This window comes from Ahaetulla prasina, chromosome 1, assembly GCF_028640845.1.
Source record: "Ahaetulla prasina isolate Xishuangbanna chromosome 1, ASM2864084v1, whole genome shotgun sequence".
In the NCBI taxonomy this organism is placed as follows: domain Eukaryota; kingdom Metazoa; phylum Chordata; class Lepidosauria; order Squamata; family Colubridae; genus Ahaetulla; species Ahaetulla prasina.
Genome location: NC_080539.1, coordinates 10,978,621 through 11,002,679, shown reverse-complemented (window position 1 = coordinate 11,002,679; position 24,059 = coordinate 10,978,621). Strand labels below are relative to the sequence as shown.

At 44.7% G+C, this 24,059-nt stretch overlaps 1 protein-coding gene across 7 annotated transcripts in view; it reads left to right on the top strand.

Moving 5' to 3' along the window:
• ACACA (acetyl-CoA carboxylase alpha) overlaps nt 1-24,059 on the top strand; it is a 334,336-nt gene that overhangs the window by 126,235 nt on the left and 184,042 nt on the right. For all 7 annotated transcript variants that reach the window (XM_058164168.1, XM_058164167.1, XM_058164172.1 and 4 more), the window contains 5 exons: nt 15-139; nt 4,160-4,273; nt 7,174-7,287; nt 10,324-10,413; nt 17,859-17,977. In XM_058164168.1, coding sequence (XP_058020151.1) covers nt 15-139; nt 4,160-4,273; nt 7,174-7,287; nt 10,324-10,413; nt 17,859-17,977 — 562 coding nt within the window. The remainder of the gene's footprint in view (nt 1-14; nt 140-4,159; nt 4,274-7,173; nt 7,288-10,323; nt 10,414-17,858; nt 17,978-24,059) is intronic.

The following is a 24,059-nucleotide window of genomic DNA, read 5'->3' as shown; positions in this document are numbered from 1 at the left end:
CTTTCTGATTGCAGGTCACTATGATAAGTGCGTCTTTGCTCTTCGAGAGGAGAACAAAAGCGATATGAACGCTGTGCTCAACTACATCTTTTCCCACGCCCAGGTGACCAAGAAGAACCTCCTTGTGACAATGCTCATTGTAAGTGAAGCTCTTGGACACGATTTCTTTCACGCTCTTTAGCAAACCACTTGAAATATAACCGAGAGTTGTACCTAGGAGTTTAAAAAGGGTATGATCGATCTGTAGTAATGACTCATTTCAGATTTAAAGCTGTGGGGTAGAACTGCTGATAACTAAAACAGACCTGCCATTTGGCACTCAATCTCAACAGCTTGAACATGAGTGGACTTCAACTCCCAGAGTTCCTCAGCCTGAATTCTGGAAGTTGGAGTCTACACATGTTTATTTAACAGTGTTGTGGCCGCCGACAGCAGAGTCAGACAGTGAGGAGGTTGGGGAGGAATTTGGGCCAGTCCTGGGGGCTGGGGAAAGCTCTGATGAGGGCTCTGCACCAGAGGCAGAAACGACAGCAGCAAGGCAGAGGAACAGCTGGAGCCTGTTCCCAGTGTGCGCATGTGCAGAGCTGCCAGAAGACAAGAACAACTCAGAAAGCAGGGTCAGCTCAGGAGTAAAGCCACACCTTGGAGGTGATTGGCCCCTCCCATAGGAAATTAAAAAGGAGCAAATAGGGAGTGGGCTTTTGCGGGAAACGATTTGTTCGTTCCGTGACTCAGAGAGACTCTGTGCCAAGTTTTGCCTTGTACTGCGGTTGGAAACAAGTTACGTGGCAGTTTGCCAAGCGAGATAAGGTCTGTGTTGAGAAGTATTCCTTTGAAAAACTGTTTGGACAGGCCTTGCTGACTGTGAATGTACCTAATAGAATAGAAACAGCAAAGCTGGCTGGGGAATTCTGGGAGTTGAAGTCTGCCAGGCTTACAGTGGCCAAGGTTGGAGGCCCCGGTTTAGAGTATCACCTGCATATTATAACTGCATGTCAAGCAGCTGCTTTAATAGCATTAACCTTTTCAAACTGGATAGCCAGACTTGGTCCTCGTTTTGCATGCTTTATGCCTTCCCCTTAAAATTCACCAACCAGAGCCGTCCGCCATTCTTGAGGTCTGATTTTGCCTCAGAACGTCTCCTTTAAACCTTGGGCTGGAGGTGCTGAGACAACTCTTCTGGGTTGGCCACTGATGTCCTCCAAATCTCCAATCCCATCTTTTTCAACTAAAAGGACAAAGGCAGATAATGCCTCCCCGTTTTCCTATGACCTGGAGGAGTAAAAATATTGGTCTAAGCCCCAGGTATTTTCAAATATAGTTGAGCTGAAGAAAAATGCCTTGTTTCTGTAGCCTGTGGGAGAGTTAACCCCAGGATTGATGGCATCCGTCCCATCACTGCCTGTGTCATGCTTTCAAAGATGCTAATTGACAAGAGTTGAGCTTCCCAAGCCTCTTCTGCAACTTTCTCTCTTTTTGCTAAAGATGTGGTGCATTCGGTAGAAATGTATTTTTGCCCAGCTAAAAGTTTAAACAAGACACTGTTTTTCTTCTGGTGGGCAAACACGTATCTTACAACAGCTGATATGTGATGTCTATACATGCCACCATTGTCTTACTTAAATACTAATCTGTGCAATATGAAGATCTCTCTTTCTCTCTCTCTTACACACACACACACACACACACACACACCCTTCACCTTCTTACCTTCTTCCAGTCTTCCTCCCCTCCCCTCTCTTTCCCGCTTTCCTCATTCACCTTCCCTCTCCTCTCTCCCCCTCTCCTCTCCTCTCTTTTCCTTCTTCTCTCTTTTCTTTCCCTTCTTTTTTATTCTGCTTTATTTCCTTCCCATGCTCTCTCCTCTCCTTTCTCTTTTTCTTTTTCTTTCCCTTCTTTTTATTCTTCTCTATTTCCTTCCCATACTTCCTTCCCTTCCTTCCTCCCTCCCTCCCTCCCTCCTTCCTTTCCTTTCCTTTCCTTTCCTTTCCTTTCCTTTCCTTTCCTTTCCTTTCCTTTCCTTTCCTTTCCTTTCCTTTCCTTTCCTTTCCTTTCCTTTCCTATTTTTTCTTTTTCCTTTCCTTTCCTTTCCTTTCCTTTCCTTTCCTTTCCTTTCCTTTCCTTTCCTTTCCTTTCCTTTCCTTTCCTTTCCTTTCCTTTCCTTTCCTTTCCTTTCCTTTCCTTTCCTTTCCTTTCCTTTCCTTTCCTTTCCTTTCCTTTCCTTTCCTTTCCTTTCCTTTCCTTTCCTTTCCTTTCCTTTCCTTTCCTTTCCTTTCCTTTCCTTTCCTTTCCTTTCCTTTCCTTTCCTTTCCTTTCCCCTGCCATGTGATTGTAAGTAACGCTTGCCTTAAGAATCTCATTATTTGAACACGGAGCCATATTTCCTCTGAGAATTCTGGAGTAGCTTTGAGCTGAGGCTGTTCATTTTTCAAGTAATCATGCTGGCATGATGGAGAGAAAAAATGGCAGCTGTTCGCAGCTCAGGCCTTCAATTTTCTTCAGAGTCCAGTCACTCAAGTGTGTAATTACATGGGGGTGCCGGAGAGGCGTTAGGCCTTGTCAAAGAACACGTCAGAGGCATCGCACACCGCCTTTGCCCGATCGGGGCGGGCTGAAAGATGGGGAACGCTGCTGCACGCCTTGCGTTGTTTGGGGTGTGTGTGTGTGTTGGTGAATCCTTCTTGCGAAGATGGGGTTTTAAACTGCTTTTCCATTTTGGGGTGGCGCAACTCTATCTATAGTCCTTTCTGAAGGTTTTCAAGGAGGAACCACTGCTGTTTTCCATACAGCTGGTGGAAGAGCTCCTACAGATTGAATCCAGAGTCACTTCTGTTGGAGTGACCTACAGCTAGTCCTCGATTTACGACCGCAGTTGAGCCCCAGATTTCTATTGTTAGAGCAAGGCAGCGGTTGAGCGAGTTTTGCCCCATTGTCAGGTCTGGAACCCTAAAGTCTAGTATGGTTTCCAAGCCTGCCTGGAAACCATACTAGACTTTAGGGTTCCAGACCTGACACCCCATCTTACGACCTTCCTTGCCACCGTTGTTAATCACCACAGTTGTTAAGTGAATCTGGCTTCCAAATTCCTTTAGTTTAAAATGCCATTTTTCCTTAGGAGCAAACCAAGAACCTCTTCTCTATAAAGACCTGTAAATTAGTATACAGTATTATTACACAAATTCGGATTTTCTGTGCTGGTTTTAGTATCAATAGATTATAATATTTGATTTGGGATGGGCCAATGGGGGCTACATTTTGAAAAGTAGGCCTTCTTTGGATGCGGAGTCCATAAATCAAGAGGTTTTTTTTTCCGTTTTTTTTTACATATATTATATAAATAATATATATTATATGTATTATTTTTTATTATACGTTTTCCTTTTTTATACATCATGTTTCCATTTTTGAAACCACCGCGTACTGTCTGTATCAAGTCTCTTTTAAGTATCCATAGTATTATACACCCGGATTGCAACCATTATTCTCATAATTATACAATGTAGTCTCTTTTAAATACACATAATCTTGTACATCTTCGTTATGACCGTTATCCTCATAGTTATACCTTAACACTCAGCCGAAGAAGTTGTAGAAAAAATGCTTTTAAAAGGCTCTAACGATCCCAGCTGAGTTGTCAGAGGCTTTTCTTTTCTTTAAAAAGCATTATTTTAGCCTTTAAAAAAAAAGAAAAGCCTCTGATGATCAGGAAATTCAGCTGGGATCGTCAGAGGAGCCTTTTAAAAGCATTTTTTCTACAACCTCTTCAGCCGAAGAGGTTGTAGAAAAAATGCTTTTTAAAGCCTCTGACGATCCCAGCTGAACTGCACGATCATCAGAGGCTTTTTTTTTTTTTACTTTTAAAAGCATTTTTTCGGCCGAAGAAAAAATGCTTTTAAAAGTTAAAAAAAAATCTCTGATGATCGCACGGCTCAGCTGGGCAATGGGCTGGGGGCGGGAGGAGGGATTTTTGCTACCAGTTCTCCAAACCATCTGCCGCCATCGCTACCGGATCGGGTGATCCGGTCCGAACCGGGAGCATTTCACCCCTTGTCCGATGGTAATATTACTTATATTACTGTATGCTTATAAATAAATATGTATTTATTTCTATTTTGTTAATCTTCCTTCGTTACTAAGAGTTTCTTTGTTTTCTTGACAGGATCAGTTGTGCGGCCGAGATCCAACATTGACCGATGAGCTGATCAACATTCTGACGGAACTGACCCAATTGAGTAAGACCACCAACGCCAGAGTGGCCTTACGAGCCCGCCAGGTAACAGATAGATAAGGGTGAATGTCTATGGAGATTTTCAGTCATCCAGATCATGATTGTCCCGAAGGTGCTTTTTCAGGAGGTAACTGGACTTCCTCGATTTTCTTTGAAGGCATTTCGCTTCTATTCCCCACCATCCAGTCAGAGCTGAAGAAGCTTCTTCGGTGAGAAGCGAAATGCCTTCAAGGAAAAACAAAGTCCAGTTGCTTAACAGTGGCTGGCTGAATCCGTGCAGCCGTTAAGTTTAATAACATGGTTGCTAAGTGATTCTAGCTTCCCTGTTTGACTTTGCTTTGTCAGGAGGTCGCAAAAGGTGATCCCATGATCCCGGGACACAACAACCGTCATAAATATGAATCAGTTGCCAAGCACCTGAACTTTGATGATGTCACCATGGAGATGCTGAAGTGGCCGTAAGTGTGAAAACAGCCATGAGTCACTTTTTTCAGTGCCGTTTTAACTTCAAACGCATGGTTGTTAGTCAACTCTCGTCACATCCCTTCACCTGATCTTCCCATAGGTTGCTTGTGGCTCCATAGCCTGGTGGCCTGATGACCTTAAGCTAGGAAAAGAACATCTCATGCAGGGGTGGGATACAAAAATTTTAGCAACCGGGTTCTCTGCCTGGTTGCTGGGTGGACATGGCCATGGTGGGCGTGGCCTACTCGGCCTCTTGCACCATAGTGGGCGGCGGGGCATTTTCACCCTCCCCAGGCTTCGGAGGCTTTCCTCAAGTCTCCAGGAGGGCGAAAATGGTCTCCCCCAGGCTCCGGAGGCTGGAAACGAGCCCATTTCTGGACTTCTGGAACTTCCAGAAGGCCCATTTTTTGACCTGCCCAGGCTCTGGAGGCTTTCCTTGAGCCTCCAGGAGAGTGAAAACAGCCTCCCCCTGACTCCAGAGGACCTCCAGAGGCTGGAAACGGGCCCATTCCCAGACTTCCAAGAGGCCTGTTTTTCGCCCTCCCAGAGCCTCCGCATGGACCCTGCAGTTACCTGGCATCCAAAACGGGCCACGTGGGGACTCCTGGGAGGGGCAGGGTGGGGTGGGCGGGGCCAACCAGTCGTTGCAACTACCGGTTCAGTGAACCAGGTGTAAAATTCGCATCCGGTTTGCCCGAACTGGTCCGAACCGACTGAATCCCACCCCTGATCTCATGCTCGGGAGCATCTCATGAAGAGATTCAATTACTCATCTTCCCCCTTGTTTTTTCTGGGGCAGTGTCCTATTTTGCCCAATGTCATTTACTGGCGTCCAGCTGGCAACCTGTGCGCCCCGGGGTTGGACTGAAAGACATAGTACAACTCACAGGAGCAGAAGACAAAATATATTGCTTCAACTTCGGCAAGAAAACTCCAACGCACTGTGTAAAAAGAAGCAGCGGTCTTTGTTAATGGCTCCCCCCGGGGCGGTTGAATTTTTCCTTTCTTTCCCGGATTCAAATAAAACCTTGATTTGTGTTTTTTTTCTCCCTCTGTCCCTTTCTTAACTTCCCCATTTCGCATTCCAATTTAAATGCCAACTCTCTACCTGGAGAGCTCTCCGCTGCTAGCAACTTTTCTGTATAATTAAAATAGCGTGGATGCAGGGAAAGAGATGAATCTAATTGTCTCTCAATACTTCTACGCTGGTGGAAGCTTCCTTTTTTTTAAAAAAAAAAATCCCCTCGTTCTTTTCATTTCCATTCTAGAAATTGGAGAGTGGGGGGGGGGGGGGAGAAGGAAAGAAAAAGAAAAGGAGGGAAACATGCATTTTCGTGTTTGTTTTTTTAAAATCCCGATGTAGGTAGTCCTCAATTTTACAACAGTTCATTTAGTGACCCTTCGAAGATACAACGGCAGTGAAAAAAGTGACTTATGGCCCTTGCAACATCCCCATGGTCCCATGATCAAAATTCAGATGTTTGGCAACTGACTGATTTTTACGAAGGTTGCAACAGAAATTTACCACAGGAATTTTGGGCTCAATTAGGGTCATAGGATAATTTGAGTCTGGTTTTTTTGTGCTCATGGGTTCATTTGTTTGAAAATCTATTTGTTTTCCTTCTTGGCTATCCAAGAATCTTCTCCCAGTGCTAAAGTTCAAAGCATCAATACTTTTGAACTACAAAACAGTAGTAAAAAATGATCTTGCTTCTTCAAAAGTCCAACTTTTGGCATGGGAAGTCAGACTGCCACCTGTACAATTCTAATTTTTGCAGGAATAAACACCTTGTGACATCAAAATATCTTCCCCAAGGCCTTCTGTGCTACCCCATAGCTTTATTATATCTATCTATCTGTCTATCTATCTATCTAGCTGCAAACGGCTGTGTGCTTATATGTTCCAGCATAACTCTGGAACGCTTCAAGCAATTTCAACCAAACTTGGTACACACGTGACTTACTCTCTGGAAACAAATACTGTGGGGGGTAAGAAACCCCTAACGCCCCTCAGGGTATGTTTGTGTGTCTGTGTGTGTTCCAGCATAACTCTGGAATGCCTGGTCTGCTGAAATGAAAAGGAATGAATCACAGTACTTTTGACAATGATAGTGTGCATTTTGAATTCAAGTTCTGTTAAGATACAGCCTGTTGTGCCTTAAAATGGCTTCTACTGTACAGCACAGTGGAGTTGCCATGGTAACGGCTTCACAGTACTCCACAAGGGGACTCCCTTTGGTAAGGGGGATTGGTTCTTAGCAATTTCAACCAAACTTGGTACACAGATGACTTACTCTCTAGAAAAAAATACTGTGGGCTAAACCAATTTTGTTTCATACATGATGTATAATGACAATAAAGGCTTTGAATTAAAACCGGGCCTGATCCTGAATCCCAGCTTTGAAATTCCGCAGTTTCACACTTTCTTCCAGTCCCTGAGTAACGTTTATACAACCTGCGACTTTTTGTTTCCTGCTTAGGTGCTCATCGCTTCCCACCTGCCTTCCTATGAACTCCGTCACAATCAGGTGGAGTCCATCTTCCTCTCGGCCATCGACATGTATGGACACCAGTTCTGCATCGAGAATCTGCAGGTAGGAAGATGATGGAGCTTTGCGTTGAATTGTAAAAATCAAGCATTTTTGTGATGATTTTTCAGAAATCCTACAGGTAAAACAAGGTATACAGGTAATTCTCAACTTACAACCGTTCACTTAGTCACTTGTTCTGTCTCTTTGAGAGCAGTCCCAAAGCTCCTTATATATCGGGTGGGGTGGGGCTCCTGCCCTACCCTTCCCTCTGATGACGCCGCCTCTCTAATCTTCTGAAGCGCGGGTTGATCCAGGCTTGATTAGTATGATTATCAGCTGCGTCTGAGGGCGTAGTCTGAGGAAGGGAGGAATCGGGGGATATCGGCCCCATTACGTCCTCCGACTGGCCTGGTTCTGGCTCTTGGAGCCGGGCCAAAGGAATCGGTGCTTCTGAGGTAAGCTTTACCGGCCCTTCCCCCTCACTCTCAGAGTCACTTTCGGGCATGGGGCCAAGTTCGGGGGCTGGAGCCACAACATCACTGTTCGAAGTTACGACATTGAAAAAAAAGTGACGTGATCATTTTTCACACTTATGACTGTTTCAGCGTCCCCATGGTCACGTGACTTAGACTCATGCTTGATAACAGACTCACGTTTATGACGGTCGCAGTGTCCCTGGGTCATGTGATCTCCTTTTGAGACCTTCTGTCAAGCAAAGTCCATGGGGAAACCAGATTCGCTTAACAACCGTATCACTAACTTATCAACTGCAGTGATTCAGTTAACAACTGTGGCAAGAAATGTCATAAAATGGGGCAAAACTCAAATTCTCACTTAACAACATACATTTTGGACACAAATGTGGTCATAAGTCGAGGACTTCCTGTATGTCAAAAGCCAGTTGTGAAAGTCACAAATGGCAATCACATGACCACAGCACATGGCAACCATCACAAATGTGAGCACACATTTAACATTCAATTTTTTTCCCCATTTTCAGGCAAAAATACCCCGTCCCTTTGAATAAACTAGATAAACATGATTTGATTTACGACCATGTGAGTCACTTAACAGCCTTATGATTTGCTGAATGACTGCTGCGATTTCCTTAACAACTATCATAAAAAGAGTCATGAAATTGAATCTGGTCATTGTGGCATGGAACGTTGTTACCTTCCCACCAAAGATGGTCCCTATTTTTTCTACTTGCATTTTTTTACGTGCTTTCAAACTGCTAGGTTGGCAGATGTTGGGACAAGTCACGGGAGCTCACTCCGTTATGCGGCACTAGGGATTCAAACCGCTGAACTGCTAATCTTTCGATCAACAAGTTCAGTGTCTTAGCTACTGTATAAATATATATAAAAATAAAAAATTATTGTTAAGCTGTTGAGGGTTAGAACTTTTGCTAATCAAGTTCAAATTAGTTACAGAATTAACATTAGTAATTACAGCCTTCTGTGTGGGCATCATATATAATCCAATGGATCAGGTTGGAAATAAGGCAGAATTATCTCCTCACAGTACAGCAAGTCCTTAACTTACCACCATTCGTTCAGTGACCGTTCAAAATTACAACAGCACTGAAAAAAGTGACTTATGACAGATAGTCCTCAACTTATGACCATAATTGGGTCCAGAATTTTCATTGCTAAACAAAGCAGTTGTTAAATGAGTCACGTGCAATTTTACGATCACTTCGCTCACAGTTGTTAAGTGAATCCCTGCAGTTCTTAAGTGAATCATATAGTCCTTAAGCTCATCTGGCTTCCCTATTGACTTTGCTTGTCTGGAGCCAGCAGGGAAGGTCACAAAAGGGAATCACACAACCCCAGGATGCTGCAGCTGTTGCAAATACACATCGGTTGCCAAGCATCCAAATTTTGATCAGGTGACCCTGGGGATGCTATTACGGTTCTAAGTACGAGGACTAGTTGTAAGTCAGTGCCTGTTGTGCCTCGTCCTCCCTCCTCTCCTCAGCCGGGCCCCTCCTGTCTCCTCCCGGGCCTGCTATCAGGTTCGGAGTCTGATAATGAAGATGAATGGCCTGTCATGCCTCCAGCCCCCAGCCCTGGCCCCATGCCCGGACAGGATGTCAGGAATGAACAAACAAACCTCACTCCTACAGCGTGTGAGCAGGGAGCCAGCCACGTGCTGGAATTACCAACAGCAGATCCAGCTGAAGAGAATTCACAGTGGGAGGATCCCCGCTTCCGGAGATCTGAGAGGCGACGTCAGCAGAAGGAAGGGAGGGGCAGGCCTGGATAAGTGCTGAGTCATGGAGCCACACCCCACAGCTTATATAAAGGACCAGCTTGAGTCAAGCAACTTTGAGTCAAGCAAAGTCTCATTTAGTTTGCTGAAGTCACAACTTGGATTCCTGCCTGCCCTGAGAAATCTGAAAGGAATTTGGCAAAGCTGCAGAGGCTTCATTGCCCCGCTTGATACGGACTTCCTAGACCCGGTCATCGGAGGGGGAGTGGGATGCGACAGTGCCCTTGTAACTTCAAATGGTTGCGAGTTAAGGACTATTGGCAGGGGTGAAAAGCTACCGGTTTGCATCGGTTCGGGGGAGCGGGTAGTAATAAAAGCTATTGGTTCGGTTCGGGCAAACTGGTAGAAAAAAAAAGCTCCTGGTTCTGATGAACCTGTATTTCGATGATCAGCTGTGCCGTGCGATTTACATACGCTAGAATGCAGGATTTCCTGCTTTCTAGCTAATCTAAATCGCGTGGCACAGCTGTTCTACTTACCTTCAAAAGGCTCTTTTTTCTGTGCAAAGCACACGTTTGGTGCACATTGTGCATGCGCATGTGCAGTGTGTGTTTGGCACGCACTTCAGATGCATGTGCACGCAGTGTGCGTTTGGCGCGCACCGCACATGCGCAGGCAGCGAACCAGTGACGACCCCCGGAGAATTTCACCACTGATTATTGGTATAATTAAACATTTACAAGATTGGAAGAAAAAGCTTTATATCTGACTGTGCTCTTTCGTACATTATCTGTGTAAGCCACTGGTTTTGAGGCACAAAAGAATAAACTGAAATTCTGTAGTTAAAAGGGGAAAAAAAGTATCTTCTCTTTTCCTCTCCACCAGAAACTTATCCTTTCCGAGACTTCCATCTTCGATGTGCTCCCCAACTTCTTCTACCACAGCAACCAGGTGGTGCGAATGGCAGCTCTGGAGGTGAGTAAAACCACACATTTTCTTTCGTTGGTGAGCCTCAATTCCACCGTGTGCCTGCGACACCTTTTTTTCCAGAGGCTTCTCTGTGGCCTTGTGCTTTTTTGTGGAAAAGGGAAGCTGTGTTTGCTTCAAAGGCTTTCATCCGGGGGGACACGAGAAAACCACATCATTAAACTTGCACACCATCATTGCACACGAGAAAACCACATCATTAAACTTGCACACCATCATTGCACACGAGAAAACCACATCATTAAACTTGGACCAAGCTTCTGTTTTGTATCATCACTTTTGCCCTACACCTGTTGTGACCCAGACCCAAGTAGATAGGAAACTTAGTCCGTGAAAAAACAACAGCAAACTTTATTGAAACAGCTGAGAATTACTTCATTCCCAGCGTAGTTCAACTAAATTAAAACAAATTCCTCCCAACACAATTCCTCAATCCTATCACCAACCTTGATCCAATTAGGCAAACTGCCAAAGGCCTTTCTTGGCAAAAGTTCAGAAGACACCAATACAAAACAAATGCAACAAGAGAAAGCTATCAATGTTGTTTTCCGGCAAAGAGCCCAAATGCCATTGTTGGTCTTTGAAGCCTTATGGGAGGGGCCAATCATCTCTTGGCCCTATTCCCGAGTCGTCCTCTTTGCTTGAGCTGCTCTTACCTTCTGGCAGCTCTTCTCATGCCTGCCTTAGGAGCAGGCTCCTCCTGTTCTTCTGCCTCACTACTGTCAGCCTCTGGAGTCTGCACCTCACTCCCCAATGGCCCTGGCCTCACCTCAGCCTCATCGCTGTCTGACTCCGTTGCCAGCTTCGCAGGCTCCTGGTACACAACAACACCAGGAGTGTCAAACTCAAGGCCTGCGGGCCGAATCCGGCCCGTGGAGTGTTTAGATCTGGCCCACGGGGCCACCTTGGAAACAACAAAGGACCGGCCTGCGATGCCTCTGCCAGCGAAAACGGAGCTCACGAGGACCGTTGGGCAGCCCACATGAGCTCTGTTTTTGCTGGCAGAGTGCTCAGGCCACCACAGGCAACTCCCAACATGAGTGACATTGAGCTGGCCGGCCACCCAAGGTCAAACACAACCCTTATGCGGCTCTCAATGTAATCGAGTTTGACACCGCTGCCCTATACAGTCACCAATAGCATATCAGGAAAAGATCTATTCCTCCTCCCCCAAAAGCTATTTTGAGAATACAGGTGCTCCGTGACTTACGACCACAATTGAGCCCAAAATTTCTGTTGTTAAATGAGACATTTGTTAAATGAGCCCCCTCCCCACTTTTATAACATTTCTTGCCGCAGTTGTTAAGTGAAACATTGCAGTTGATAAGTTAGTAACTTGGTTGTTAAGTGAAACTGGCTTCCCCATTGAGTTTGCTTATCAGAAGGTCGCAAAAGGGGATCACGTGACACACATACACACCCCCGGGACATTGCAACGGTCATAAATATGAGTCAGTTGCCAAACCTCTGAATTTTGATCACATGATTATGGAGGATGCTGCAAAGGTCATAACTGTGAAAAACGGTCATGTCACTATTTTCAATGTCGTTGTAACTTTGAACAGTCACTAAATGAACTATTGTAACTCGAGGACTACTTGCAAATATCAGTTTTTCAGACAGGCCTCATAACTGATATTTTCAGTTCGTCATTTGTACATAGCTAAAGGTAAAGGTAAAGGTTCCCCTCGCACATACATGCTAGTCGTTCCCGACTCTAGGGGGCGGTGCTCAACTCCGTTTCAAAGCCGAAGAGCCAGCGCTGTCCGAAGACGTCTCCGTGGTCATGTGGCCGTCATGACTCAACACCAAAGGCGCACGGAATGCTGTTCCCTTCCCACCAAAGGTGGTCCCTATTTTTTCTACTTGCATTTTTACGTGCTTTCGAAACTGCTAGGTTGGCAGAAGCTGGGACAAGTACGGGAGCTCGCCCTGTTACACGGCAGCACTAGGGATTCGAACCGCTGAGCTGCCGACCTTTCGATCGACAAGCTCAACGTCCTAGCCCCTGAGCCACTGTGTCCCTTTGTACATAGCTACTAGCTTTTAAACAGAATTATTTATTTATATAGTTTAGGGAGCTCTTTTACTCCTGCCTTTATTTTTATAAATAACTCCAGGTTGTGATCATGCCTAATGCTCCTTCCTTCTCCTATTTCCCACCCAGCGACAACCCTGTAAGATAGGTTGAGCTGAAAGAGTAACTGGCCCAAAGTCACACAGCTGATGTTCATGTCTAAGGCGGGACTAGAACTTTCAGTCTCCTGGTGATTGATCCAAAGTCACACAGCTGGCTCATGCCTAAGGCGGGACTAGAACTCACAGTATCCTGGTGATTGGTCCAAAGTCACACAGCTGGCTTTCATGCCTAAGGCGGGACTAGAACTCACAGTCTCCTGGTGATTGGTCCAAAGTCACACAGCTGGCTTTCATGCCTAAGGCGGGACTAGAACTCTCAGTCTCCTAGTTTCTAGCCAGATGCTTTAATCCCTAGAAAAATAGCATATTAAGGCCTGTAGATGTCTGATTGAGAAACACCAGAAACTCATAAAATGTAAGGGAAGTACTTTTGTCCCCTTGAAAGGAGTTAACCTGGGCATCACTGCCCTTGAAGCAACCTGAGATATTTTCCAAGGTGACCTCTTGGTGCGACACGATGAAATTAAGGGGAAAGACGGAAGCGTGTGACGGGGAGACAGAGTTCAAGGCGGCTCGGCATTAAATTAGTGACTAACATTTCACTGTTCAGCCTCATTCCCAAATCACCTTCCCCTCTTGTCACACTCCACCTCTTCGGCTGTCATCACCCTGTCTTTTAACAGCAGGTTCTCTAGGCTCAGTAGTTGAGGTGTGAAGAAGTTTTCCCCTTTGTCTGCTTTTCTTCGTACGGCGCACAACCACGGGGCCAGCTGGCACAAGGTGTACGGCTGACTTGGAAGGCCCTCAAACGGGAGCCAAAAAAACTTTCGGGGGGCAAAGATTTTGGCCGTGGAAATAGCTGACTGTTGCCTTCACTTGTGAAGGTAAAGGTAAAGGTTCCCCTCGCACATATGTGCTAGTCGTTGCCGAATCTAGGGGGCGGTGCTCATCTCCGTTTCAAAGCCGAAGAGCCAGCGCTGTCCAAAGACGTCTCCGTGGTCATGTGGCCGGCATGACTCAACGCCAAAGGCGCACGGAACGCTGTTCCCTTCCCACCAAAGATGGTCCCTATTTTTTCTACTTGCATTTTTTACATGCTTTCGAACTGCTAGGTTGGCAGAAGCTGGGACAAGTCACGGGAGCTCACCCCATTACGCAGCATTAGGGATTCAAACCGCTGAACTGCCGACCTTTCGATTGACAAGCTCAGCGTCTTACCCACTAAGCCACCACGTCCCTTCACTTGTGAAGACATCATGCTTAATGAAACCTACCGTACAGGTAGTCCTCAACTTAACGACCACAATTGAGCCCCCAAATGTCTTTTGCTAAGTGAGACATTGGTTAAGTGAATTTGGCTCCATTTTATGACCTTCCTTGTCACCGGGATTAAGTGAATCACTGCAGTTGTTAAGTGAGTCACACGGTCATTAAGTGAATCTGGCTTCCCCATTGACTTCGCTTGTCTGAAGATCGCCAACAGTAGTCACATGATCCCCCTGGGACATGGCAACTATAGAGCACTGCACACCAGAATAACTAGACACAAGAACAGTTTTTTCCCGAAGGCCATCACTCTGCTAAACAAATAATTCCATCAACACTGTCAAACTATTTACTGAATCTGCACTACTATTAATCGTCTCATAGTTCCCATCACCCATCTCCTCCCACTTATGACTGTATGACTATAACTTGTTGCTGGCAGTCCTTATGATTTATATTGATATATTGACCATCAATTGTGTTGTAAATGTTGTACCTTGATGAACGTATCTTTTCTTTTATGTACACTGAGAGCATATGCACCAAGACAAATTCCTTGTGTGTCCAATCACACTTGGCCAATAAAAATTCCATTCTATTCTATTCTATAAATATGAGTTGGTTGCCAGTTGTCTGAATTTTGATCACTTGACCATGGGGATGCTGCAAGTGTGAAAATTGGTCACAAGTCACTCTTTTCAGTGCCGTTGTAACTTTGAGCGGCCACTAAATGAATCGTTTTTCAGTGCTATTGTAACCAAATGAACTGATGTAAGTCAAGCCCTCCCTATACTAGGGGGTTAAAGAGCTGGATTAGGAGCAGGCAGACCCAAATTAACAGAAAATAATAATAATAATAATTATTATTATTATTATTATTATTATTATTATTATTATTATTATTATTATTATTATTATTATATTTTTATACCGCCCTTCTCCCGAAGGACTCAGGGCGGTGAACAGGCAGATAAAATAATACAATATATTACAATAAAAACACTATTTAAAAAACTTATTCAATAAAGCCTAAATTTAAAATACAATACAAAATATAAAATAAACCCCAATAAAATCCATGTTTAAAAACCCTATTAAGCCAGTCCTGCTCGGAAGAATAGATATAGATGATAGATATATAGATGTAATAACAGAGTTAGGATGGACCTTGGAGGTCTTCTAGTCTGCGGGTCCCCAACCTTGGCCACTTTTAAGTCTGGCGGACTTCAACTCCCAGAATTCTGGGAGTTGAAGTCCGTCAGGCTTAAAGTGGCCAAGGTTGGAGACCCCTGTTCTATTCCACAGGTGTCAAATTCAATCACTTCACGTGACATATCACCACATTTTTACCTTTACGGAGCTGGGCGTGGCCTGCTCATGATGCATCCGGCCTGCAGCCTGCCATTTTGACAGGCCTGTTGTCATCCAACAGAGATGATCACATGACCCTGCAACCATCATAAATAGGAGACACTTGCCAAAGTCCAAATTTTGATCACATGACCATGGGGATGCAGCAACAGTCACATATGTGAAAAACGGTCATGACATGAGTTACTTTTTTCGGTGCCATTGTAACTTTGAATGGTCACTGAAGGAATTGTTGTATGTTGAAGACTACCTGTATTGTAAGGCTAAGTTAACAGAACTTTGCAGCTCTAAAAGTACAAATCTCCCACCGTCCCCTATATCGCTTGAGAAACTAGGGAAGGTCCCTAATGTGCCTCTTGCCCTGTCCACTGCCCATCTGGGGGCTACGCTGTCTCTTATCTGACTGTTCCTTAGCCAGCAATTCTTCCCCCCTCATCCTTCAAGGTCATAGAATAGAATAGAATAGAATTTTATTGGCCAAGTGTGATTGGACACACAAGGAATTTGTCTTGGTGCATATGCTCTCAGTGTACATAAAAGAAAAGATACGTTCATCAAGGTACAACATTTACAACACAATTGATGATCAATATATCAATATAAATCATAAGGATTGCCAGCAACAAGTTATAGTCATACAGTCATAAGTGGAAAGAGATTGGTGATGGGAACTATGAAACGATTAATAGTAGTGCAGATTCAGTAAATAGTCTGACAGTGTTGATGGAATTATTTGTTTAGCAGAGTGATGGCCTTCGGGGAAAAACTGTTCTTGTGTCTAGTTGTTCTGGTGTGCAGTGCTCTATAGCGTCGTTTTGAGGGTAGGAGTTGAAACAGTTTATGTCCAGGATGCGAGGGATCTGCAAATATTTTCACGGCCCTCTTCTTGATTCGTGCAGTATACAGGTCCTCAATGGAAGGCAAGTTGGTAGCAATTATTTTTTCTGCAGTTCTAATTATCCTCTGAAGTCTGTGTTTTTCTTGTTGAGTTGCAGAACCGAACCAGACAGTTATGGAGGTGCAAATGACAGACTCAATAATTCCTCTGTAGAATTGGATCAGCAGCTCCTTGGGCAGTTTGAGCTTACTGAGTTGGCGCAGAAAGAACATTCTTTGTTGTCCTTTTTTAATGATGTTTTTGATGTTAGCTGTCCATTTGAGATCTTGCGATATGATAGAACCCAGAAATTTGAAGGTTTCTACTGTTGATACTGTGTTGTCAAGTATTGTGAGAGGTGGAAGTATGGAAGGGTTTTTCCTAAAGTCTACCACCATTTCTACGGTTTTGAGTGTGTTCAGTTCCAGATTGTTTTGGTTGCACCAGATTGTTTTGATTGTCATTCCTATATACCGGGGATTTCCAAACTTGGCAAGTTGTAAGACTTGTGGATTTCAACTCCCAGAATTCCCCAGCTGGAATTCTGGGAGTTGAAGTCCACAAGTCTTAAAATGGCCATATTTGGAGACCTCTGCTAGATACCTTTTACCAAGTTCGCTTGGTTCGCCAGTTGCGTCCCTTCCTTGACCGGGATGCCTTATGCACGGTCACTCACGCTCTGGTTACGTCTCGGTTGGATTATTGCAATGCTGTCTACATGGGGCTGCCATTGAGGTGCATCCGGAGACTGCAGTTAGTCCAGAATGCGGCTGCGCGAGTAGTAATGGGAGCCACTCGTGGCTCCCATGTAACATCGCTACTACGCAGTTTGCACTGGCTTCCTGTGGTCTTTCGGGTGCGCTTCAAGATTTTGGTTACCACCTTTAAAGCGCTCCATGGCTTGGGACCCAGGTACTTACGAGACCGCCTGCTGTTACCTTATGCCTCCCACTGACCCGTACGCTCCCACAGAGAGGGTCTTCTCAGGGTGCCGTCCGCCAAACAATGTCGGCTGGCGGCCCCCAGGAGCAGGGCCTTCTCTGTTGGGGCCCCGCCGCTCTGGGATGAACTTCCACCTGGCCTACCTCAAGTGCCTGATCTTCGGACCTTTCGCCGTGAGCTGAAAACACATCTATTTATTCAAGCGGGACTGGCATAATAGTTTTATTAATTTTAAATTGGGTTTTTATTGTCTTAGGGTTTTTAAATTTTTAAATTTTAATATTGGCCTTTTTGTAATTTGCTTAGTTTTAAATCCTGGTTTTAAATTGTATGTACATCAACTTTTTATCTTTGGCTGTACACCGCCCTGAGTCCTTCGGGAGAAGGGCGGTATAAAAATTTAATAAATAAATAAAATAAATAAAATAAATACCGTTACAACTGATGTGCTCTTAAGCTGGGTCTAACTCGGGGTGAAATGCTACCGGTTCGGACCGGTTCAGCTGAACCGGTAGCGATGGCGGTAGGTGGTTCGGAGAACTGGTAGCAATTTCAGCGCGAGGCTCCACCCACCCGCCCAGTCGTCATTACTATCCTGGTATTAACCAGGAAGTAATCTGTTTTTTACGCTCTGCATGCCCAGAAGGGTTTCTTGCATGCACAGAGGGTCCAAGCACACATGCGATGCGCGCGTGAGCACAGCGCATGGACTTCTGAACCAGTAGGGAAGGTAAGTAGATTTCACCCCTGGTCTAACTCTCCATCAGGCAAGAAGGAGAGGACGTTTGAACACCCATGTTCAACGCGCCCTTCAGACATGTTTCCTTTTCCACCCCAGGTGTATGTTCGGAGGGCATATATCGCCTACGAGCTGAACAGCGTCCAGCACCGCCAGTTGAAAGACAACACGTGCGTGGTGGAATTCCAGTTTATGCTCCCGACTTCGCATCCAAACAGGTTAGACTTTGAAATGCAGGTATTTCTAAGGGATTTGGAAGAAGGGTCAAAGGGTGTGTGTGTGTGTGTGTGAAAAGGGTGGGTTTCAACTGGACTTGGGGAGGTGGGGGCTGGGAAGTAAGATCTTCAATCCCCTGTGTTACGTTGTTCTGTGGACCCCACGCTGAAAACCGTGAGTTAAAACCGTGGCATTATTCCTGGATGATAAACATGTCAATGGTTTTTGAATTGTTTTATTTATTTATTTGAATTTATGAGTTGTCTTCTGCAGTGGACTCTCTTAACGTGTGAAGGACTCTTTAGGTGCAGCAGCATCATGGCGTAGAACAGAGAATTTTCCCCCGCATCGTGATAAATGTGTCGTTCTGCTATGTTTTGGCTACTAGGCCTATTTGGGGGAACAGCTGACATCTGAATGTAGTTCCTTAGCAGCCGAAGACTTAGAATTTGCTAATGATGGTTTGCATCATACACCAATCCACCCAGGTTGCTAAGGGTCTGCCTAAAGAGGAACCAGGCTTTATACAGGTAGTTCTTGACTTACGACCACAGTTGAGCCCAAAAGTTCTGACGCTAAGGGAGACATTTGATCAACTGAGTTTTGGCCTATTTTACCACCTTTCTTGCTACAGTCGTTCGGTGAATCACTGCAGCTGTTAAGTTAATCACCTGGTTGTTAAGTGAATCTGGCTTCTCCCTTGACTTTGCTTGTCAGAAGGTCACAAAAGGGGATCACATGATCCGGGGACACTGCGACCGTCATAAATATGAGTCAGTTGCCAAGCATTTGAACTTTGATCATGTGATCATGGGGACGGCTGCACCGATCGTCAGTGTGAAAAATGGTCATAAGTCACTTTTTTCAGTGGTGTTGTAACTTTAGATGGTCACTGAATGAATTGTTGTAAGTCAAGGACTACCTGTAGGGAAACCCTTCCTCCTTAAAGAAGAAAAACTTGAAAGAAAGTAAAAGAAATTCTAGGTTCTCAACGAATCAACAAACTTTGGCATCTTTCCAGCTTTGCAACTTTAACAAAGCCTTCCAGGGAAACCTCCTTCTATTGAAACACAGTTTAGAGGTAGTCCTCGAGTTACGACCAAAATGTATGTGGCTAAGTGAAACATTTGTTAAGTGAGTTTTGCCCCATTTTACGGCTTCCCTTGTTGCAGTTTTTAAGGGAATCATTGAGTTTGTTAAGTTAATAACACGGTTGTTAAGTGAATCTGGCTTCCCCATTGAACTTTGCTGGTCAGAAGGACGCAAAAGAGGATCACGTGACCCGTGACCAAGCATCTGAATTTGGATCATGAGGCCATGGGGATGCTGCAATGGTTTTAAGTGTGGGAAACGTTGTAACTTTGAAGGGTCATTAAATGAACGGTTGTAAGCCGAGGATTACCTGTATATGACAAAGCCGACGAGTCACAAAACTGAAGATGAAATTAGGTTTCCTAGATTGTATGGGGAGGAATATGGAGAACTGGTTGTGTCACTCACGGTGGTTCCTTAAAAAATTGGACAAGTTTATTTTTTATAACCGACAGCATTTTATTGGGTAATTCTTAAGTCATGTAGAGGTAGTTCTTGACCTGTGTCCATAATTGAGCCCAGTGCTAGGGTCGTAAATTGTTGGAGTTACAAATTGAGGCATCATGTCACTTGATTGAAAGTTATGGCCGTTTTGATGATGGTTGTGAATAGAATAGAATAGAGTAGAGTAGAGTAGAGTAGAGTTGAGTTGAGTTGAGTTGAGTTGAGTTGAGTTGAGTTGAGTTGAGTTGAATTGAATTCTTTATTGGCCTAGTCTGATTAGACACACAAGGAATTTGTCTCCAGTGCATAAGCTCTCAGTGTACATACAGCAAATAGTGATATCGTGTTTCTCTGAAAATAAGACCATGTCTTATGTTTTTTTTTGAGCCCTGAAATAAGTGCTTGGCTTTATTGCCATGCGCTCAAAAGCCCGATTGGGCTTATTGTCAGGGGATGTCTTATTTTGGGGGAAACAGGGTAGCTCATTATCATAGTCATTGTAAAAATACATTCATCGCGAAACACTAGATACAACGCTTAGTGAGAGTCATGGATATACAAAATAAGCAATCAACATAAATCATATTAGGATAACTAATTAAACAATTTAAATCATAAGATACAAGCAAGAAAGTTATAGTCATAAGAAGATAATGTGATCGGTAATAGGGAAGATGAGAATAATGATTGTAATACAGCCTTACTAAATAGTTTGAGAGTGTTGTGGGAATTACCATATTTTTTGGACTATAAGACGCACTCCCCCCCCACAAAGCGGGTGGAAAAATCTGTGCATCTTATAGAGCAAATATTGTGGCCGGGGGAGGGGGGTTGGTGCGGTGCTGTTCTAGGTGGCGGGGATTGCCGCCACCTATCACCCCTGCCTGTTTGCCGCCACCCGATCGCAGCAATCGGTGGCAAATGGGCTGCAACGAATGGGCCGGGGTGAATGGGCTGCAGTGATCCCCGCTGCCTAGAACAGCTGATCGGCGGTATTCTGGGAGGCCAATCAGCTGTTCGGCCAATCAGCCAATCAGCTGCTCGGCAGCGAAGGCTCCAGTGTTCCCCGGCAATGCCAGCAGCTCAGCTCAGTTGACCGGTCAATTGTGGTCATAAGTCGAGGACTACTTATATAAGGCGAAGGAGAGGAACCAAGATTCTGTCATTTTATTCTTGAGCAATAGAGTTCTGGCAATTCTTCTGAAGTCCTTGGAACGGCTGAAGAAGTTTGAATTTCAGCTTCAGAGTGGTGTAGAGCAGAGGTCCCTAATCCCAGGTTCCTGGATTGGCACCCAGCCGCAACATGCCAGAAACTGGGCAGTGCAAACAAGTGAAGTCCCATCAGTGAGATGCAGGCAGAAAGGGAAATTGTGTCCATTCTGGTCCGTAGAAAACCCTCCCTCCATGGAACTGGTCCATGGTGCCCAAAAGGTTTGGGGGCCGCTAGTGTAGAGTACATCACTGTATTGCTTGCCTCTGACCACTAGATGTCGCTGTTGATCCACCACCAGGTAGCCCACTCATACAGGACCCAACCAGCCCTCTTGAAAGGCATTGCCGTTCTCCTCTTCCTTTGTTTTCCCCAAATATCCTTTGCCTTTTATTCCATCCTCCTCCTCCTCGTTTAATGTTTGGGAGAATTGGTTGAGGAGGCCTGGTCTCGCTTCATTGAGAATCCATCAGTACATCTCACAAAATGGGCTCGCCTTCTCCCCCTCCCCTCCTTCCCTTTTCCTCCTCCTCTCTTCAAAAATCTGCTTTTGCTCGAAATGAATGAGTCCTCAAAGCTCAGCTGCACAGAAATCTCTCTGCAGTGATATAAATGGGCCATTGAATTTGGTCTCATCTGTTCTCTTCATCTCAACAATATTTGCAAATAATTGCATGCTATTTTGGAGGTCTGTTGGCCACCCAACTACGCACTCTTGCCCTCCCTTCCCCCCTCCTCCCCTCTTCCCATCCATTGATATCATTCCTCTCTCTCTCCTTTGGCCTCCCTCCCCATCCTCTTCTCCTCCATCCCCCTCCACATTGTTTGCCGTAGCTTTTGATGTTCCCCAGCATCTGGATTATTGTGCCAAGCCAAGTTGAAAAAAATCAAGTTCTATTAAAGGATTGGATCCAGCCTTCGTTAATCCCACCGTCTTAATTCTTTTGCAAGAAGGATCCATTGTGGGCTTTCAAATTTGGCTAGGCCAGGTAAATCCAAAGAGGTATGGGACCACCGTGAATATTTCCTTCTGACTTCAGGTACAGCTGGATCTCTATGAAAGTTTTGGTCGCCACGATGTAAACAATATGTGGAGACTCTAGAAAGAGTCCATAGAAGAACAAAAAAGAGGATTAGGGGACTGGAGGGTAAAACATATGAAGAACGGTGGCAGGAACTGGGTATGTCTAGTTTAATGAAAAGAAGGACCAGGGGAGACATAATAGCAGCGTTCCAATATCTCAGGGGCTGCCACAAAGAAGAGGGAGTCAAACTATTCTCCAAAGCACCTGAGGGTAGAACAAGAAGCAATGGGTGGAAACTAATCAAGGAGAGAGGCAACCTAGAACTAAGGATGACAGTTAGAACAATTAATAAGTGGAACAACTTGCCTCCAGAAGTTGTGAATGCTCCAACACTGGAAGTTTTTAAGAAAATATTGAATAACCATTTGTCTGAAGTGGTGTAGGGTTTCCTGCCTGGGCAGGGGGATGGACTAGAAGACCTCCAACGTCCCTTCCAACTCTGTTATTCTAGTCTATTCTAAAGTCTGAACTGACGATGTCTTACGGAGGGTTTTGGAAATTAGACTGAAGTCTCCTTCTGGTTTTCCGAAGGTAGAACAGACAATAAAAAGCCTGTGTGCCGAAAGACTAAAAAGTTACACTTAAAATCCTTGCCCCGCAGCTCTTCTAGAAAATATTCTTTCAAACTCAGGAACCTGAGCTGCCTGCTCCCCATCCTTGAGAAATTTAAGAACGCATCGTGAAAGGCAACCCGCGGCTCTGGAACCACATGTGGCTCTTTCATCCTTCTGCTGCAGCTCCCTGTCACTCAAAATATGCATCACAACTGCCAATGTGCGACACCCACGGACACACAATTTATTAAGCTTTTTGACTCCTGATAGGCCAACCATGGATAAATCCCAAGAAAAGTTGAGTTTCAGAAGAAAATAGAATCTTTAATTCAGCTATATATACTAGTTTTGTGGCCACTCAGGAAATAGTCAGGCATGGGAAAAGTTTTGCAGCTCCCGGTGTTTTGTTTTCTGTGGGAAAGAGGTCCAAGTGGCTCTCTGAGTGTTTAAGGTTGCTGACCCAGGAGCTCACCAGGAGATTGTGAGTTGTAGTCCTACCTTAGGCATGAAAGCCAGCTGGGTGACTTTTGAGCCAGTATCTTTCAGCCTAATTTATCTCACAGGTTTGTTATTTGGAGGGAAATAGGACAAGAAAAAACTGTTAGGCCTGTTTGCTGCCTTGAGTATTTATAAAAAATAATTAAAGCAGGATATAAATAAATAAATGGAACAGCCCTTTTATTATATGGAGAAGTCCTTTTCCTGTCACTTGGCTTGGGATTCTGGAAGGACTACTAACTATCCTGTGTCCGTGAAGATTCTCAGTCATCTAGGTCATGGTTATCCCAAAGGTGCTGTTGTGACCGAGGCCCAAGTAGTGATTACCAAACACAATTCAATCCTGAACATCAGTGCTGTCAGCTAGGCAGTGTCGTCTGGCGACACCCAGGGGAAGGGCCTTCTCTGTGGGGGCTCCCACCCTCTGGAACGAACTCCCCCCAGGACTCCGTCAACTTCCGGACCTCCGAACCTTCCGTCGCGAGCTTAAAACACATTTATTCATCCGCGCAGGACTGGATTAGATTTTAAATTTATATTGGTTTTTAATGGGTTTTATTATTTATACTGCTTTTTAATAATTCGGCCTTTTAGAATAAGTTTTTTAATTGTTATTTTAATTTGTATTTATATGTTTTTACTTGCCTGTGAACCGCCCTGAGTCCTTCAGGAGATAGGGCGGTATATAAATGTGATTAATAAATAAATAAATAAACAAACTTATTTTATTAGAACAGCTGAGAATTAATTCATTCTTAGCTTTGTCCAAAACAAATTCTTCATAAACAGCCCTTTGACTTTATCACCAACCTTTGTTGTCTTTGGCAACCTGCCAAAGGCTTTTCTTGGCAAAACCCCCACAAAGTTCAAGAGACGCTGACAAGAAGCAATGGAATCAACGTTGCTTTTCTACAAAGAACCCAACAGCTTGTTGCTGCTCTTTTAAGACTTATGGGAGTAGCCAATCATCTTCTGACCTTACTCCCGAGTCGTCCTTTTTGCTTCTTGCCCTCTGGCAACTCTTCTCATATGTGCACTAGGAACAGGCTCCTCCTATTCCTCTGCCTCTCTGCTGTCCGCCTCTGGAGGCTCCGGAGTCCGTGCATCGCTCCCAGATGGCCCTGGCCCCATCTCTGCCTCTGACGCAAAGCCCTTGTCCGGGCCTTCCCCTGACTCCAGGACTGGCCCCATTGTCCTCCCC